At 35.6% G+C, this 21,398-nt stretch overlaps 1 protein-coding gene across 1 annotated transcript in view; it reads right to left on the bottom strand.

Moving 5' to 3' along the window:
* Positions 1–21,398, bottom strand: part of CHM (CHM Rab escort protein) — a 74,497-nt gene that overhangs the window by 28,210 nt on the left and 24,889 nt on the right. The window contains exons 5-8 of the mRNA XM_049827839.1: positions 18,206–18,581; positions 16,221–16,337; positions 15,392–15,512; positions 12,707–12,932 (exon numbers count right to left, since the gene is read on the bottom strand). Coding sequence (XP_049683796.1) covers positions 12,707–12,932; positions 15,392–15,512; positions 16,221–16,337; positions 18,206–18,581 — 840 coding nt within the window. The remainder of the gene's footprint in view (positions 1–12,706; positions 12,933–15,391; positions 15,513–16,220; positions 16,338–18,205; positions 18,582–21,398) is intronic.

The raw sequence follows: 21,398 nt of genomic DNA, 5'->3' as shown, positions 1-21,398 counted from the left end.
TTCATACAATAGGCTATTCAAGATGATTTGACTGTACTTCAAATACAAGGCAACTCTTTGATACCATTAACCCTAAATGACAGACATTTAAACTGATATTACTCTAATTAACTGGCGACTGCCTACACCAATAATTCAAGTTTTGCTGAAAGATAGCAACAACACTGTACTCAACTTCAACTTTGCCCTGGTGACATCAAATCATATTACAGCTAAATTAACAGTTGTGAAAATTTTTGGCCTGGTAGCCCTCCATCATACGCAGCCTTTAAATGCCATTTCAGTTCCCATCAAGGCAGGAATCAGCAGTTGTAATTTTTAATACAGCTGTGAAACAATAGGACATATTAAAAGCTGAATTTTTGACAGCATATTCACGATGATTTATGAGTTTGTATATAATTTGATTATTCTATTAATTTTACTGATTACTGATTCAGCTAATACAGTGAAGGTCACTTACAAAATAAATCTTCATTACATTTCACAGAAAGTAACTGCCTCCAACTAGTTGTTTTCTTTAATTAAACACTAATGTAACAAGAGAGAAAATAGGCTTCAGGGTTGCTGCATCTGTTGCTACAAGAGGAGTTTACTGCTTTGATGTAATGCTCTCAGATATTAATTGAACAAAAATAGAATGTCTCTCTATCTGACATCTTGATTTCAACAGAGATACCGTAAACACCCTTAAATTACAGACTTACCCTTAGTTTATTCTGTACCACATAAAAGAATCGGAAAATCTTATCACATAGTTCCACGCCAAAAAAAGTAGGTTTTACTTCCAGCATATAGTTTCTCTTCCACTTCTTAAAATGCATGGAGCAATTCATTAAAAAAATTGAGTATTCTTCTCCCCAACTGTACAGTCCTCTATAGCAAAAACTATTTGCTTCCCTCCTTAAAGATGAATACTGCATGTACAGCACAGCAAGCTTTGGAGAAAGATCAAAGAAAAACATGCCAAGTACTAAATTAATGAATTGTCCTCTTTCAATTTATTTTTGCACACAGAGAAAGCTGTGACCTGGTTCTTATATTAAATTCTGTGTTTCCTGAAAGGTCCCTAGAACTTTACCATTTCCTACAATATTGTTTTATGTTCTAAAAGCATTAAAAAAGAGAATACAGACAAATCAAATAAATTAAATGGCTACAGTTAAAAAAACCAGATAGACAGTTCTCCCAAAAGAGAATTCCCATAAAAAAGGCAAATCTCAGTATATGAACCCACCTGGATGAAGAAAAAAAAAATATTAAAAATGGCACCAAAGAAATAATGAAGGTAATGATCGATGTCAACCAGAACTGTCCTGACATTTGGAGAGCTATTGGAAAGGATAATATGTGACAATAAATGCTTAAGCAAGCAAATGAAGAGCCAAATATTTTTACTTTTTCCTGGAGATTGTGTTCAGCATTCCTGTAAAATTAAAAAAAGGTCCTGAAAGATTACAGAATCAGCCTAGTTTATAAATCCAATTAGCAAAATGACAGTTTTAGAACTGTCAGAAATTTCCTGCATAGTTACCAACTGGAAGTTAGTTAATGTCCAAAGAGTATTTTTTGCAGGAACCACAATTTTTATGCCTGTACTCATATAGCAAGATAATTTCTTTTACCAGATCTTCAGTTCTGTCCTAGCATAGTAAAGCAGAAGGATTTCCTAGCACTGTGACTGGGAAATACTACAGAAAGAGATGCTGTAATGGCAAAGCTCCCAATCAAAACACTGGGGAGAAGAAAAAAGAACAAGGGCTTCTGCTCATTTTGGTTTCAGCAAACTCTTTTCGTGGGGAAAGACACAGCAGGCAGGAATGGCGGCAGCTCAGGTAGGAAATGCCACAGCTGAGACAGGGGTTGGGAGAGAAAAAAAAAAAAAGTAGCCCAGTCAAATGTAATTTTATAGCAAATTTCACATTTTGTATTTTTTCCTAGGGATTTAAAAAAAAATTCATTTTAAAACTGAGAAATCGCTCCTTTTTTTTGTCTAGGATTTAGACTGCTACATATAGAAATATACATTCAGGTATTGTGAAGAGTTCTAGTAGAGTGCATAGTATTTGATAGTAAAATAGGTAAAAACATGAAAACTGGTGCACTTGATTTTGTTTATAGAGCACAAAACTCAAGAATCTGAGTAATATACCTACTTATCACTTACCCCAAAATGCATTAGACCCTCCGTGCACTTTTTTCCATAATTACAAAATAGGTATAATTTAAGTCTATTTCATCAGAGTCTCGGAAGGATTAATATTTATTGTACATGATATCTGAATGGCCAAATTTGCACTGATGTGCAACTATTTCAAGAGTTTTAACACCTGAATTCCTATTATGTGATGTGCAAGTTTTGGGGGTTTGGCAACTCAGTGCTGCCTTTTATGGGCTCAAGATTCCAATTCTGTTTTCTGAAACTCAAATGTTAGAAGACATCACAATAAAAATCTTAGGTCATCACACATTTTTACATTCCTAGACTTCCAGTCTCACTTCATGCAAGTGTAGAGATATTAAGCTGTTTCTAAAGCCTGAGAAAGTTCTGTTGACAACAGTAAGACCATGTTTAAGCTCTGTCTTCACTTAACAAACTGTTAGTAATTTAAGCAAATGCCATGTTACTAATGACTCTTGTAGAAGAGCTTTTAGAATGTCTAAGAGCAGTGTAAAAGTAGCTTAGCTGTATCCATTAATAAATTCCTAAAATGAAAAAATGAGAGAACAGTTTACCAGTTTATCTAATAATGCACTTGAAAGTCATTAACACCACAGAAATTTTCTGCATTTATGCATACTTGTTAGCTACCCTTTTCTACAAGAGTTCAACTATGAAACTTATTCCCCATCTTCCACATCAAAAATAACCACAGAACAAAAATCCTCATTTAAGAAATACTCAAGTTGCACAAATATGGTAACTGCAGACAAAAGTCTAACACATATGTGCACAGTATTTTACAAAACTCTGCTTTGGAATAGCAGCTGCTATAGCTTTAAGTCATTTCTGAAGCAAAAGTCTAGTTCTATTCACAGCCAGTGCTGCACTTCACAAGAGTTCTGGTTCAACACCACCCTCATACAGGCTACGTGAATGTGGCCAGTTCAGCCTCTGCTTGCCTGGAAGTGTTATGTAGGCTGTTGACCGCACACAGTTGCTGATTTGGCAGATGTGACATTCTCTTTTCTGCTATATCCTTACTTTTTGCAGAAAGAAAATTTGTAGAAGTAGTATCTGAGCGATTAGACCTGCAATTTGCCAGGGAGCATACAACCCACGAACTTCAGTTTCTCGTAGACTCCTACTGCTGGTAAGACAAAAAGATGCTAACTTCATGAGAGGTACACAGGGATGAGATACTCTTGAGAACAGTCCTCTACAACAGGCTATAAAAGAACCTCTGCAGGAAAAACCCCCAGACATTTAGCATACAAAGATTTTGAAAACAAAGTCTTTTGCATAAAATTAATCTAATTTCCTGGCTTAGGAGAAAACAAATCAAATGTGACAACCTACAACTTTGAACAATTAAGGGCGGGGGGGGGGGGAATATCTGTGCAAGAAGTAGGTCTTCCAATGCTCATGAAAGAAGAAAAACCTAAGTTTGACCATAAAATCTTGATGACTAGATTATCCCACGGTAACAGGTTTCTTGATTAAAAAAATAAGAATATCAGATTTGTGTCAAATATTAGATTTGAGTTCTTGAATACAACTGCTCTTTCCAGCAGAAGTGTTTTGTTTATTTTTTAAAAAATAAACAATCTGGGATTTAGCCTTCTTAAATAAAGTATTTAGAAAGAATGATAAATTTACTTTACAGTTTACCAAATCAACCTAATGAATTATTTACAAGAAAATCTTAGGAGGAAGGAAAATTATTAAGATTTTAGCAAACAGCTATAAGTCATGAAGAATTATGAAAATTTATCTGGGTAAGAGTACAGCCAGAAAAAGTCCCATAAAACTACTAAGTGAAAAGTATTGCCATTTCTTGAAACAAAAAGGGATATTAATAAGTTCTGTTACAGAATAAATTTACTGTGCTTCCAGAAACCGCAAAGTAAATCCAAACACTGTTGAAAGATGACTACTGATACGAAACATGAGGCTACTGTCTTCTCAGCAAAAATTCAAAGTTTGAGGTAAAGAATTTGCAGCTAGGTCTAAAATAAGTAGTTCCAGAGCCACGAAGAGTCAAGATTGTGATTGGTCATAACTGCAATGTAAAAAGTGCTGTTTCTTAAAATAACAACATTGTTAACCCTAAACAGTCTGTTCAACAAATCTACTCAGTACACTTGCATCTCGCTTTACAAAATAATAAGCTAAAAACAGACCTCAGAGTGAAGTTGCTACAAAAGTAACTTGGACCTAAGTTGCATGGTGTACCCTTGACTGTGTTTTGGGCAGAGATCTGAAATAAACTAGAGGATAAACAGCACAGTTTAACTGTATTGTACCTGTACTAGCATTGCTGCTTAAGAAAAGTTTACAGGAATTGGAAAGAAAAGTTGCTTAATACTGGCTTATTAGATGGAAGAACTATATGAACGTTTTTCAAGGATACTGCAATTAACACTACTTTTTAGTGAATCTAGGTTAAGAATCATTCTCTGGGATGCTAAACTCAAGAAATCGATGATTTACATGAAAGTAAAGTGAGGATCCATCAGGCAACACATTCAACTATTTAACTAGCAAGTGTCCTAGAAACTGTGGCTAACGCACTGTGGAAATTTTAAGAAATTACTACACAGAAGGAGGGGAAGAAAAAAAGAAAAAAAAAAAAGTTCAGTGGTTTCTGTACTGCTGTGATGGTAGTTAACTACAAATGCACTCTGAAGACTAATCTCTACAGCAGGTGGAAGTATGAGATCTGCCTGGCTCTAAGTTCTAGTGACCTTGTAAAAGAAGCTGTTCCTCCCACAAGGTCCTTTAGCTGCAATTATACAACAGTCCTGCCCTCAAAGAGGAGCTTGGGAGATCAGGACCAGAGGGCAGAGACAGAAAAGCGAGGAACTAGAAACCAGTCACTAAGCATTAGCTTATCTATAAAGTCCATTTATGTGCTCTCTGCCTCCAGAAAAGACATAAAAATTCAAGTTATCTTAACCCCCAATGAAACTCAAGGACTATTTTACTAAGTCAGCAATGTTTTGGAAGCTACCTTTCTCTGTCTTCTAGTTTAATGTAAAAGGACTCTGCTAAACTCCATTTGCATTTACATTCCAGATTTCCTCCAATAATAAACATTCCTGTTATTTCCGTAGATGATCTGATAATGCTGTAACATTTTCGTATGTCTGAATCTTAATTCTCAGGAAGAATACATAAATCAGAGTCTGCACATCTGCACACAAGCAGAGAGTAATTTACTTGTTAAGAGACTGTTAAGAGATAATACCAAATAATGTATTAGATATACTTCCTTCATATTATTATCATTGTCTTAATTATTAAAGCAAATAATTAAAGAAGTATCATCTGATTTGTGTTCTGTGCTTTTAAATTCCAAGTATGTTTGTAAAATGAAGTAAGAATGATTAAGAATAAGAGTAGGACAATGCAAGTTATTTTCAGCCTTTTTTAGTATGTAATCTTACATTTATTTGTCCTATAACACAGGGTATATTCTAACCCATAGACTAAAATTTCTTGACTGAAAATTTTTCCATGCCTAGTTAGGAATCTGAAATCTATACACTTTGACAACATTCGTATGATTCAGAGCATCCTATGTGATATATTCTAATGGTTGAAGGCCTTCACGAGGTATAAACTTCTGAAGAACACTGTATTTCTAGTCAGTGAAATAATAAGGAGCAGAAAAGCTCTCAAACTTATAAATAATTTTTTACACAAAGAATGGACAAACATCTCACTGAGAAGAAAGGTAAAATCTAAATGGGAAGGTATTTTCAAAGTTTCATACATTTAGAATGCATTTCACAACAAAGGTTATTTCCAAATTAAAAGTCTTTTCCTGTCAAATTCTGAGAAATAATGTGGGCAAGGACACAAAAGCATTCCATAGCTTTATTAACAACAATGCTCACTGATCTGTGAATAACCTGAAAAAAATGAAGATTATTGAGTTACTTTACCAATCTATCCATCCATCACTAGTGAACAGGTCTCAGAATGATGGATTATCTCACTTCCCTGATGTTTATCCCAAGAAAGAGTTTCTCCTTAGAGGGAAAAACAAACAACTGATCCTACAAACACTAATGCTAACTATGCTTGCCCATTTTGCATTCATCTGCCAAGAAAGTGAATATATTAAGTTTGTCTTTAAAAGCCAAACTACATCAGAAGTTTTATTATTTCACTGAAATGCAAGTGAAAACAATTAAGAGGAAAGCAGCATTGCAGCTACTCTTACTATTCAGTATTTTAGTAAAGACCAAGTGATACTGACAAGTTGTCAGTAATTTCAAAGGTACAAAGAAATGGAATAATCTTGTCATAAGAGAGATATAAATATGAAATACAGGACTGAACTCATACCTCAGATACAGCCTATGTTTTTAAAATCACCTGTGATTCCATCACACTTGCTTAGAATTGCCAAGACTCAAATCTGTCATATCTGATCATCACAAGGAAATAGCATTGTTTTTATTTCCATTAATATGCCAAATCATTCAATTAACATACAGAAAAGTTATGCATATTTGCTTACGTGTAGAAATGATACTCATTTATAGATTCGAATGAAGAAGATGTTACACTAAATTTTTAATGTATCAATTCTAAGTGCTTATTTCTTAGTCTGGTTTCCTGAGGTCCAGTCTTGATTTCAGAACACTAAAACCTTCCTAGAGATTTTAACAGGGACATAATTGGAAATGTTAAAGTACCTGAGACTACCTCAGAAGCTTCGACATTTGTAGCAGGTAATAGCTCAAATGTAAAGGTAGAAACGGATTATTCATTTCTGAAAGATATACAGGAACCTTCCAAATCAATCACACAATCCTTCATATCTCAGCCTGGACTCTTAATCTTCATGTAAATACAGGGATTGAAAGAGATGAACCATCTTAATCAGATCTTTCCTCCATCACAAAATTACTACTGTCACTGACACAAAAATGACTAATTTCAGCTAGAATCAGTAACAACTCCTTAAAAAAGGTTACACTGTCCACCAAATACATACACAAAGTAAAAGTTCAAAGCCTATTTATAGGAATTGCAAGTCATTAACTGACTACCCAAAAAAGTCAGTGAATCACTAATTCCTATGGCAAAGCAGCTGAAGACATTCTAGCACTTCAGCACCTATTACCACAACCACATCTGTCAATTCTTGGATGACTCGTAAAGAAAAAAAGACATGATGTGTCACCCCCTAGAACCTTTATAAGATGACAGAGAGTGTACAGTCTCCAATTCCCTCAAAAACTCCAAATGGGAAAAAACTGCACTACTACTTCTCAAAAAGTCTCGTTTCCATTTGGATTTCATATTCACAAGAATCCAGAAAAAAGAATCTGAAACCAAACTGAAGGGAAACTACGCACAGTCTCCCCCAAAATTCAGTGTGTTCACAAAGCAAGCACTGAGAAAAATAACGCAAGTGAGGTTGCAAGCTACAACTGACTTCTCAGCTGTCATTCATTAAACAACACTGGTCATGGGTGAAGAGAATCATAACTGAAAGCTTCCAGAAAGACTTCCTCTCAAAGGAAAACTGAAAATAAGAGGCATATTTCACTGCAGTTAACTGTAAAAGTGAACTATATGAAACAGTATTTGTAAAATAGCACTTCCAAACACTCCTCAAAACCATAAAAACACAGAACGTTTTTCCTTCTGAAAAACCAGAAGGAAAGAGATTCCAAGTTACAAAAGATTAATTTCATGCAACATGCAAAAGCAAGTATGTCCTCATATTTGACAACTATTTCAGATTTTTAAGTCAAATATCTTTTTTTTCCAGTTACAAAGGAAAATTTGGAAACTGACCATTTTAATATTAACCTCCTACATCAGAAAATATTTGGGCTATTTCCTAATGTTTTCTACAACCAGAAAAAAACCATCACAATCACACTAAGTATTCTACATGTTGTATCACTGAGACTTTACAGTTTACAGTGATGCCCAATTATAATTTTTCTTCAGTGACATTCTTCCAACAAAATGAAAGCTGTATTACAGATTTGTAACAAACATGTTAACAGCAAACTGCAAAACATATATTGATTTCCCTAGCTGCCTTGCATATTAAAGTTTTGGCATCTTATGTTGACCATATCAAATGTAAATGCTTGCTTTGATTTTCCTTAAGAATGAGATATTACTATATTTATTTTTACTAAGCATAATAATACTACTACTTCATTAGAAAGGAAGAGACGTAACAGTTTCATACCAAGAAGTTTGAACCAAAGGAAGCTGTTATACAGGCCAGTAAAGTTTTGCTGCTTGTCAGCTTGGAATAGCATGAGGCTTCCAACGACCTTCCTTGTACCACGAATCCAATTTATGGAGATAGAAATCTCACATCTGTACCTCGACATATTGGGAGGTACATTACAGTGATATAAAAGTTTAATTTTCTCTCCTAAACCATACCTGTTTAAACCAATAAAGAACTAACACCGCTTTTACTCACTCAAGTGTCGTCAGTAGTTATAAAACGTTGTACTGTTTATGCAGAATTCATTTAGAATGCAAGGATGTGACTTACAAATGTCTTTGACTCATTCACATAAATATGCATGCATGCCATTTATAACAGTAGCCTTGATGAGAACACACAGTGTAACTGGCTGCAAGAAACGCTTAAGAGGTTTACATTAAAACAGAATATAGAACGGTGGTTAGAAATCACAGAACAGGTGACACCTTACTCTGATAACCTGGTGATAAAAACTGTAGGGTATGATGTATAGGTTGTGCCGTTACCACTTTACTATACAGTCTGAACAGTATTCGGATACTGCTCAGTTTTAGGAAGACATAACACCCAAGGCAGACCACCTATAAAAACTGTGATTAATCTAAAAAAAAATTGTGATTGTCTTCTAAATTGTTCACTTAAAACCAAAGACATTTAGACTTTATTGTGTATTAGAATGTTTGTAATACAAACCTTTTGAAAGTGTAATTACTTCTTGGTTTGACAGAGTAATTTGCTTCAACTATTAAAATACTGTCCTTATTGTAGGACTTTACAATCAATCAATTTAGCAAAAAAACTCTAAAACGCAGCAATCAATGGACATAAATAGAAAGCTCAGGCCATCTGAAGAATTCCTGTGATCACGGAATGATTTTCTGATAAGAATATTTATAAGACTTCTAGACACCACTATCGCTAACTCTTGAAATATATTGCTGTTACAGATCAGAAAATTGCATGTGCTAGCTATTAAACAAAATAAAGCCAAAGGGCTTTCAAGAATGCATGAAAAATGATATTGAGAAAAACCTACAGTGGAAAAAAAATGTAACTAAAATTCTAATTTCAGTTTTTAATTATTAAATTTACTTTTTTCCCCAGGTATTTGAATCCAAAGAAGGTCTCACTGCAAAACTTGTGCTACTATAATGGCTCTGATAATACTCTGATTTATTAATCTGTTGGTCATGCACAGATAACTGGTCCCATATGAAGTCCTATAAAGACAGAAAGACATCCATAAACCCTATGAACACAAGTTCTATTGCATGACTGCATCCAGAGTACTTACCTGAAAACAATTCTTGTTTACAAATTGTCTGTCCAAGCACCTAATTATGTAGGTCCAAATTTTTTTAAAATCTCCATACAAATAAAAGTTTAAGGTACAGATGAAAGGCTACTGACAAAAGATGTTACCAAATAACATTTCTATTCAATGTAGTACAGAACACCACCTAGTTGTGTAATGAACTAATGGAAACATTAGGTAATCTACGTATATACATCATATAGGACAATTCCATGTGGCCTTCATTAGTTGCCAAGGCCGAACAAGACCTTCCACAATACAGCCAGCTGCTGGTGCCAACAAGCTACTTTATAGATACCTTCCATGAACGATGATAATTATTCCAGAATGTTTCTATCAACATAGAATTGCATCCATCCTATATAGTACCAACTACGCTTAAGCTGCTAAGGCTATTCTTCTAGCAGTAATTTAAGTACTGTTATAGAGAAGAAAAACAGAATCTATCACACAGACAAGACAGGAAGATAATGTCCAATACCATGCTGTAAACCAGAATTTCTTAATAGTAGCACACATGTAAAAAGCTGAACTTGTCCACCAACAAGGAACAAAGCAGGTAACACTTGGCACTGATATTTAGATGAATGATATACAAATACATCACTGAGACAACAAAATGGCCTCACCATGCAATACTGCTTTTTTTAAATAGAGCTAATGTTTACTTCAGACCTACAGGTTACCACATTAAAAACCCACATAGAGCAGATGGAAAGGCTGCCTGCCAGCAAAAGAAAGATTAAAAAAAAACCCTCAGCCTTTTAAAAGCCAGTTGAACTGTTGGAAACAACTGAAAATTAAAACCACCCACCCTCTGCACATGTATTCTTGATGGTCCCCAAAAGCATCCATCAACAGCTCCTCTGCTAGAACTACGATCCCCAGCACACCTCAGGAGTTCAGGCTAAAGACTACACTGTCATTGCCCACAGTTCAAGTAAAGGGGTCAAAGTGGATGTGGCTTGTCCTGGAATCAATAGTGGTTTTTTCTTTTAATTATTTTCTAGGGCTCAAGTAGCAGAGAACATATGGCTGCTGTTGAAGATGCTAGAATATAAAACTGCAGACTGTATATAACGCCGTGTAACAGGGCTTCACGATACCTTTCCTGCTGTTCAAGTCACAGGTGGAAGCTTGTGGTCTATAGAGATCTACAAAATGATGCCGAGAGAGTAAGGACATGATTTCACATCAGTTGCCCTGTTTGTATGTGTCTGTGATGTAACAAAGGTGAAAGAATGTGATGGGTTGACCCTGGCTGAACACCAGGTGCCCACCAAAGCCATTCTATCACTCCCCCATCCTCAGCTGGACAGGGGAGAGAAAATATAACAAAAGGCTTGCGGGTCGAGATAAGGACAGGAGAGATCATTCACTATTACCGTCACGGGCAAAACAGACTCAATTTGCAAAATTAACTCAATTTATTACAAATCAACCAGAGCATGGTAATGAGAAGTAAAATGAAATCTCAGAACACCTTCCCACCACCCCTCCGTTCTTCCCGGGCACAACTACCCTCCCGGATTTCACCACCAAGCCCCCCCAGCGGCACAGGGGGACAGGGATGGGGTTTATGGTCATCACACGTTATTTTCTGCCGCTTCACCTCCTCAGGACGAGGGCTGATCACACTCTTCCCCTGCTCCAGCGTGGGGTCCCACCCACGGGAGACAGTCCTCCACGAACTCCTCCAACGTGGGCCATTCCCACGGGCTGCAGTTCTTCACGAACTGCTCCAGCATGGGTCCATTCCACGGTGTGCAGTCCTTCAGGAGCACACTGCTCCAGCGCGGGTCCCCCACGGGGTCACAAGTCCTGCCAGAAAGCCTGCTCCGTGGGCTCCTCTCTCCACAGATCCGCAGGTCCTGCCAGGAACCTGCTCCAGCGCGGGGTTCCCACGGGGTCACAGCCTCCTTCGGGAACCCACCTGCTCCGGCGTGGGGTCCTCCACGGGCTACAGGTGGACATCTGCTCCACCGTGGACCTCCCTGGACTGCAGGGGGACAGCCTGCCTCACCAGGGTCTTCACCACGGGCTGCAGGGGAATCTTCGCTCCGGCGCCTGGAGCATCTCCTCCCCCTCCTTCTTCACTGACCTTGGTGTCCGCAGGCTTGTTTCTCTTACATGTTCTCACTCCTCACTCCGGCGGCAGTTTCTCTCCGTCCCAACTTTTTCCTTCTTAAAAATGTTATCACAGAGGCGTTACCACTATCACTGATTGGCTCGGCCTTGGCCGGCGGCGGGTCCGTCTCAGAGCCGGCTAATATGGGCTCGCTCTCTCTTGAACACAGGGGAAGCTTCCAGCAGTTTCTTACAGAAGCCACCCCTGTAACCCCCCCCCGCTACCAAAACCTTGCCAAACAAAACCAATACAAAGAATTAAATTATTTTTTTTTTTTTCAATTTAATAAACTGGACACATGGAACAATTGTGCTTCTTTCAGAAAAATCCAGTTTAATATTAAATATCTACCTATGAATGGTAGATGCACTCTCAGCATTACTTAACAAATTGAAAACATGTATCTTCCCGTAACTTTGGGAAGACTAAACCACAAGTTTTCTCAACCTACTAAAATGTGCAGTCATCCTTTTGGACACACATTGCTCCAAATCTCTGTCAGTTTTAAAAAGCACTAGCTACATATGAGTTAAATAATCTCTTTCTCATTTCCTAGTACTTGTTACGATAGGCAACCACCACAACACCCAGCTATTACAAGCTGCATTTGTAATACAAAGAAAATTGTTTCAAAGTATGAGAGTAGCATAATTTCCAACATCTTTTTTTTCTTTTTTCCTTTTTTGGGGGGGTGAGGGGAATTTCATAGCCAATGAAAATGTAAAGCAAATAAAACCAACAAGAAATTATTAACAGGATGATTCCTACTGAATGCTATCTATTAGCTTTAGGTTATCAAGGATTTCCTTTTTGGAAAATACGTATTAGGAAAGTGAAGCTTACCTGCAGAAGCACTGTGGGATCTCTCCTTGACCATACAGAGGAAACAAAAATGGTGTATTGCCATAGCGGCCAAGGCACTGAAGAAATTTTTTCGTTGCCTGAAGACCTTCAAGAGTGCTGCAATCAGTCTCTGAAACCATTGCAATAGAGTGAAGAATGAAGTGCTGCAAGCTGGGTGTTAACTTCCGTGTTCTTAAGAACTGAGCAAATGTACTGTTCTCGTAGTCTGAGGAAAAAGTAAATTTAGGTAAAAGGTATAGTTTAACATTTGTATTTTCTCATATGCTTCAACTTAAACAAGTACTTTTGTATTTAAATAAACAAAAGCAATTGAGTTTTTCAACAAACGTCTTGCTGAAAATGGATAATCCAAGTAAATGAAAGGTAAAACATTTACTCCCAGAAAGTGAGTTCAGAAGACATGAAGACAGAAATATCGCTCCATTAAAATATTTCATAATAATGCAAAAACACTGTATAGGTCTCCAACAGTTTAGAAAGCAACCTCTAAATATGGCTTCATCTATTCATTATGTTAGACTTGATCTAAACCCATTTCTTAACCATGTGAGAAGTGAGCAACCGTGGACAAAAATCCACTGAAGTGCCTTGGGACACCGTTTCCTGTAAATTACCCAAAAAACTACACCTGAATGACACCCATTCAAGATTAGTACTGCTGAACTCATACTGATATGGTTAGAGTGTATATTTATGTGCAGATAAGCCATTCACATAGTGTCTTAATCCAAAGATGAGAAGGCGCAATATTTATTTCAAAATGATGACTTGCAACAAACAAGCATGCATGAGACACAAAGAAGACAGGGATGAGGAAGCATATCTCCCCTTTAAATTAATACTACTGCTGACACATTCTCAAATTCAAAGAAACACAAGCCTTTCAGGAGATGTTTAACGCCAATGTTGCATGTCACTGATATACCTCTGAAAAACTTTAGTTAATAACTAAATGAATTTCTTTTTCCAGGAGAAGACTGTATTTAAGCAATAGCATACTTTCATACTATTCAGAAATTTGCTCTTAAGCTTACTTCAGTCATGGATAAATTCCCAGGTAATTCAGAAACACTTCCATCAATGCTGAAACTAGTATTATCAAGCAATATACTCTGTTCAAGATTCAACCACTGTTTTATTACAAATGTATCTTACTACCCTTCGTACAGCCATGCAGCAGGTCATAAAATGACAGGGTTTTTTTGTCTTATCGTTCTAAAAAAATTACCAAGTTTTTCCTCACTTCAGACTTCTTACATAACTCCAAATTTTACTGAAAAAAAGCTTTCAAAAAATTCTTCACTATCATGAACTCTCCCTATTAAAAGTCCGCCTTCACACAAATGTAATGATCTCACCAAGAGCAATTTTAATTTTCTGAAGTCTTTACATCAGACTAATCTGACTCAAAATAGTCCCAATTACTTCCCAAGCTGTTTTAAAACGTAGGAACAAAATCTGTTTAACTATCTCTGGAAGTAAAATAAATCTAACCTCATTTAGGTACATGAATCAATGGATTCATTTAAAATTGATGTGGCATCTCCTTTTTTACTTAATAAATTTTCTAAATACAACCTATATTCTCACTCTGAGCACCTCAATTTCTTCCAGCAGCAGCAAACCAGAAATTACCTGTAATCTATAAACCACTTCAGTCTAATGAGTTTCTCCCCCTTCAGGATTTTCTGGAGTTCATTACACACTCTCTTTCTCCTAATCTTACCAGATCATTCTAGATATTGACCAATTTGCTCTTGCATATGTTTGAAATACTTTTTCTAATATTTGTACCTAACCTAAGGGTGTTGTTCAAGTAATTAAACCAGTATCTTAACAATTGTTTCTTTTTAACACTAGAGTCTTTCAAAAATACTGGCTAGTCAAGCTACTGTCAAGCTACAAAAGCACTGATAAGCTTCAGTCTGAAACTTATGTCAATAGTTTAACTATTCCTCTTTCCTCATTATTTCTTTTTGACAGATTTTTCTTTTTTTTTGCCTTCGTTTACTTTTAGACTCCAAGAGCTGAGAACATCACTTCATTCTTTGTACTCTGAGGTGCATAAACCCAAAGCACCTTCCTTCTGTTAGCCAATTTTCCTCTTTGACCTGATGCTCATTATTCTTTGCACATTATGGCTCAAATCTATTCAGATTTTCTGTCATCTAAATAAGCCCAGAGTGGATAAAGGCACTCTGAACTTGCCCTCTAGAACTAAAAGGCATTAAATTACATTTACTTTCAAAGTTAAAAAAATCCATTTTCTCTATTTCTGATTTTGTGGCAACATATTGTGAAGATACATGTATTATCCAAAAAATCAGAAAAGAAAAATCATATACGTCACACCATATTAAAAAATCCCTGGGAAGGAGGAGGAAAAACCTAAAAATGATAAGAAACATTTTGCAACCTTGCTGTAATATATAATTTTGTTGTTAAAGAAAAATGTAAATAATAAATTATGTGGGAACTAGAAGAGCAAGTGGTTAAGTGGAAGAATTTAACATTGAAGTGAAAAGGTCACAAAAAGGTCAAAGCATACTTTGAAAATGAATCCATAAAAACCAAACTGTGTGAAAACACAGGAGAGCTATCAAAATTATGCATAACTGAATGAACTCATAAGAAAAGAGTGTACACTGTTCAATGAAACCCCACCTTGGTATTCATCAGGGTGTTGTTCATAGTCCAAACAAAATGTCAAAAATTTCATTAGCATTCTCTTTTCCACCATAGTGAGCTGTCTGCTGTTGAAGACATCTGCTCTAGAACAAGGTACCTGGAAAATATTGTTTAATAATTTCAGATACTTTCCATATTCTAGATGTGAAAGGCATCAAGAAACACTATAGTCTGATTACCTAACAAATATTTTAAATTACTATTTTCTATTATAGTTATCTTTGTATATATTTCTTTCCATTATTTTCTATTCTAACTATAATAAAAGTTACCAATTTTCCACAATAAAAATATTTTAAAATCTTTTTCAGCCTCCTCCTCTTTTTACTTCCCTTCAATTTCACTTGCATCTCTGACTGCAGAGTTAATCAAAAGAGTTTGTACTAATTAACTGTGCCAAAATCTCCTGTTGCCATTATCACACCAATGACTTTCTCTTGTAAGTGGTAGACACACAAATAAAGTCTATGCTACCAATCTGAAAACCTAAAACCTGTGAATCTTTAAGAATGACCTGCCAAGTAGATCAAGGTCTAAATATTTGACATGAGGCAAAGATTTATGTCAATAATTTACTGAACGGCACATTCTTGTTTTAGCTTTTTTTTTAAAAAAAAAATAAAAAAAAAAAGAAAATTTATATGTAACACATACAAATATCTTTTCACTCCAGAAATGAAATAAAACTCAAAGTCTTAAGGAAAAATACTTGCTTATTGTTACAAAACTCTCAAGAAACCAATTTCAAGTTTCTTGACTTTAAAAAGGTGAGATTAAATAAATGCAATACATTCTCTTACGATACCTGCTCTACTTTTCCTTCTCGAAAGGCAAGAATTCGTGTCGCATTTTTAAACTCTGCATATCTGCTAACGTTTGACTTAATCAGAAGGTCAATTAACAGACCTCGGGAGTAAAGCAACTGCACAGTGAAGAAAAAAAGAAAATCATGAGTAAAGACAAAGTGCTTAGACCATAAGAAAACAGTGATACCAACAGTATTCACTTGTGTTTTCTGTAACTATTTACAAGTATACACAGTGAAGTAAAATCTGAATAAAAGAACATCACGATATAGTATATGCAAAATAATATTAAATTAACTGAAGCGACCATAAAAATGGAGGAGACAAAGCAGTCCACAGGAGAGAAAAGGAGGTGTCAGCCTACTGCTCATTTAGTTTTATTAGTCTGGGAGTCACAGCTTGAGACAATTTTTTGCATTGTCATCTTGGATAATTTCTTTGTATTGTATGCTATATATCCTTGAACACCATATTTTACAACCTCCATTTCCTAGTATCAGTAAAGTACACGATGCTGTCTGTGCAAGTCATCACGACTTGCCTCCTAAATTACCCGAAATGATAATGTTACATTTTTAAATGTAAATTCCTTAAACACGCAGTTAAGGTTTAGTCATATTGTTTTATATCAATTTATAATCTGTCCACCTTTACTCCTTCTATAAACTACAAATGTATTATGAAATATTGAAGGGCCAGAAATGTAACTACTAACTGAAGACATATGTCTCAACTGAAAAGCACTAGAGATTAAACATGCTTAAAGTCTTGTGGCTCCGAGTAACAGACTTTGCACGATCAGATGGAATTTTCATGATAAAGATTTACTGGAACACTATTGAGGAAACTACAAGAAAGTCGGTATCCCAGTGCCAGAGAGAAACCAGTGCAAACTACTAGTCTTGCCCTGATGACTACTCTTCTGTCAGAACTTCTGGAATTCATTACAGTTAATACCACGTAACATAGTGGCACAGAAAAAGTATAAAAAAGGATACAAAATAGTATTATCTGCTTAACCACTATACACTGGCTATTGTTTTCATGATGTCATTCCAATGATGCACAAAAGAGGTATCTATATTTGGAACAGAGACAAAACTTGAAATAATGCATTTTGTAGTGCCTCCACAAAGAATTTAATAAATTATTGGAGAAATTTTTTTCTTCCAACTTCCAGAGGTTTGAAAGATCTTTTCATGCAGAGTTTGAAAAATTAAGCATTCAACTTTGAAAAAACTTCCCATTGCAGAGTACACACATAGTATAAACCATAGAAGTTAAGAAAAATTTTCCATTCCATAACTTGAATTTGCAGGGCCATATCAGTATACTGTGAAGTACATTAAAGGTAGGTTTTAGAGTTTAAACAGTATGACAAATACATCAGAGCAATAGTTTTTCTTCTAAGTAAAATGCGCACTAGTAGGGATTCAACCCAATAATAACTAATTTTAGTCAGCTTGAATGTTATGGATTAACTGTAATTATTCCCCCCCCCCCCAATAAAATTTATTACAATTCAGTGCTTTAGTCCGAGTAGAGAGACAACGAGAGTTTAATACGAAAATCTAAAACCCAGGAAGCACTCCAATAAGAAAATTATTTTTCATTTTAAAAACATCAAAGATCTGCATGCAAATTGATTTTCCTTGTTTAAAAATATAAATTTTTTAATGGTACTATTTAAAAAGAACAATTTTGCGGGTATTACTCAAGTGCTAAATTTCAGGAAATTTACTTTTATGGACGTATTTCTGAGCTATGCTTTATGGTCTCTTTGGTTATAAACAAACACTAAAGAGCACATATGAAATAGCTCTTGTTTGTTTTAAGGGTACTAAGTCTTGCTTACTTCTGAAGAGTGTCTTTTTTGCCTCAAAGGTACTGTGTCAGCCCTCCTCATCATTACAGTTTTTTGAAATATTTCAGCATTTTAAGCAAAGTGAATGTACTTACAGGAAGAGAGTCATTCAGTTCCTACCTTGGAAACTAAATCAATATTAAACCTTCTGCCTTCTCTAACAATTTGGGAATATGTAATTTTCTTTGGTTCTTGGGCAGAAATTTCTGAGGGTGTAGCTTCAGTTTTTCCCGATTCCAGAGCGGATTCACCTAAAGCCGCACTATGAGAACTTTCATTCTCAGAGGTTATTTCTGTATCATTCCCCTCCATTGCACTTGCTGGTTCAGTGCCTGTAGCCTTTTCTGGTTCCACACTCTCCACCTCCGGTAAGGCGCTCTCGACCGGTGGGCACTCTTTTTCCGATTCCTGAGCAACCCCCTCGGCACCAGAGGCTCCAAAGACAGGCAGCTTTGGCAATGCACCAGCTTCTTCAACATCTTCAGCTGAATCCTGACTGATTAAAAAGACAAGGGGAAGAAGGGGGGTGGGGGGAAGTCTTTTAAAAAGCCTTAAAAACTTGTTTAAAGTTTTGAGTCCGTGCCAGAATGGAAACCTCAAATGTTTCTATGAGAAGCATTAGAATTTCTTTATCCTGGCCAGATCAGGTGTACCACCCACTAAAGAATTCTGGTTCTTTGACTGCAAAGCTGTAATTCAAGAGGAGTACTTTTACTGAGGAGGAAAAAAAACCACAAAACAAAAATTTGGGTTCCAATTTAACACGGACTCAAAAGATGGAATGAGCTTAAAATGAAAATCAAAACTCTCATGGTGAAACACAATACACAGCTACATAAACAAAAGAAATACAGTATTTTAAAAAAGAAACTGTAAAGCACTTTGATTTTTTTCCTATGGATTAAAAAAACCCTTCGAAACTGAAATGCACAAACGCATTGAAGTCATTACGCTCAGATATTTTAAAAACCAAACTCACTGAAGAAAACAGAAGTGCTTTATACGACTGGGACCACTTTGCATCTATTATCATAGGAAGTCCACAAGAGAAGCATGCAGTTTTGACCTGAAGTTTAAGTAAAACTTTCAGATTACTTTTTCAACTCTGACCTTGCATTCTAATTAGCTGTTCAAGTAACAGCCATAGAGAATAAAGTTTCCTCACGTAGCGATGTTAGTTTTACGCAAGTGTTACAAATTTGTGCATAGTAGATGAAGGCGGCCAGTCAAAGGGAGGGACATTACCACACAACATTTACTCTGTATAGTCCATCTCCTTTTCACAACACAAGTCTTTAAAATTCTTCTTATAAAGCAGACCTCCACTTTTAATCTCATCTACTTTTTTATCTTGAACTTCAGTGACATCTACTTCAGAAACTAGTACTTTTGAACTTAGAATTTTAGTTTATACTACGAGCTGAGTCAAATCAATGACATTGTAAATGACAGGAATTAAATAATTTCACACTATCTTTTTATCTTTATACCACAAGCCATTAATGCACTGAATAAACAATTTAAACTTGGCTGAAAGCTAATAAACTATGATTTTAAAGGTGACCTGCAAATGTACAGTACAAAACTTCAATCCCAGGACAGTTAAAATTCACTGAACAGCAAGGAATTATTCAGCATACATGTCAAAATGCTCCCTCTCATCTGTAGCCTTACCGATGGAAGCAGGGGGCAGGATTTCCGTTAAAAGAGGGAAAAAAACCCCTGTATCCTTTACAAGTTGCTCCTCACTTACGAACTCCAGGAACTCACTTGGGCTCATAAAAATAAGAGTTTGGAATAAGTCTCTTAGCTTGTACAGAGCCACCAGGAAGCACTTATTCATGAATGGGGTAAAATATTGCCCTGGGAAATACAGGAACTGCTATAAGGAAGGACTAATGAAAGAAGTCTGTTTCTGTACATTAATTATGTCTTTCTGCTTCATATTGCAAGCATTAAATAACTATAAAATATCAAAGATAGACAAGTACTTTCTCAAATATTTTTTAAAAAAGTAATCTCTCCTAAAAATACAAATGAAAGTCAATTAAAATTTGGGGTTCTGTTTAGATTTTTGGGTTTCTTTAGGAATTTGGAACATGGTGTTTGTGAAAACTGCAAAAGCTGTTACCATGAATGCAATAACTAAGAATGAAGCTTTCATTTAACCCATCCTAAAGCTTTTTACAACACAAAAATTCAGAGGCAAGTTTTCTTTCTACCTTCTCCCAAGCTCAATGTACAATTCAATCTCATTTTAAACATACTTATTATTACTTTTTAAATCAAAATAAAATTTGGATTCACAACACATTGTATTTTTTCTGTATCACTCCGAAAAGCACTGTAACAGAAACATTATATTTACATATTTTAAATCTCTATTCAATTCCCATTAATGAATACGTAAATCTGCATGATTTGCAGCTCTACACATTTTATAATGAAAGCCTAAAACCTGTATATAATCTAAATTCATGACATCCTTCCTATAGGAACAAATATCCCTGAATAATGTAAGAACTGTCTATAAAAATGACTCAAATTGAACTTCTGTACAGACAATTCTTCTCCTAATTCAGAAAAAAATAATACATCTGCAGACAAATTGTTGTGTAAATTTAGAATATTATCTTCCACCATTCATCAATTAATGGTACTAACAAAGGAATATCTTAAAATGAATGTGTCTTATTAATGCCTTGTAACAGCAACCCCTTCAGATAGGTCAAATGAAAAATTGCCAACCAGCTGGTTAATTTATTCAGCACAGGTGTTCACTATTTATTTTTCAGCCATTTGCCTTTTTTCAATACAGCTTGTTGTAGACACAGTATTCTTTTCCTTTGATGGATGCACTTTGTTCTAAGGCCATTCATTTCAGATTTGCACTGTGTATATTATACTGCTACCCAGCTGTTTATTCTTTCAAAATAAATGTTTAATGGTTACTTCATAGGAGTTATAAAAGTTAAGCAAAACCAACAGAATCTAGCCAGAACGTGTAAATTGTCAGAAACACAATAACTGACTCTCTCAGGAAGTTTTAAGTTATTTTGGAAAACTTTTTCTTGGCTAGTTTTATTAATCTTACCATTCTTCCTTGTAGGTTTTGGGTTTTGGGGTTTTTTTGGTGCCCAGGCTAAGTTAAATGCTTAAAAGTAGAATCTTCTATTTTCTCCTGACTCAAGTATAATTCTCACTTCTACAAAATGTGAAATCTTAGTGCTAGGGGACTCATTTTTGAGCCAGCCTTCAGTCAATATCACATCTTCTTAGGAAAATCATATGCAAAGTTAAGAGACCATGAACC

The sequence above is a fragment of the Accipiter gentilis genome, chromosome 24 (genome assembly GCF_929443795.1).
Source record: "Accipiter gentilis chromosome 24, bAccGen1.1, whole genome shotgun sequence".
In the NCBI taxonomy this organism is placed as follows: Eukaryota; Metazoa; Chordata; class Aves; order Accipitriformes; family Accipitridae; genus Astur; species Astur gentilis.
The sequence above is the reverse complement of the archived record's forward strand: the minus strand, read 5'-3'. Positions and strand labels throughout refer to the sequence as shown.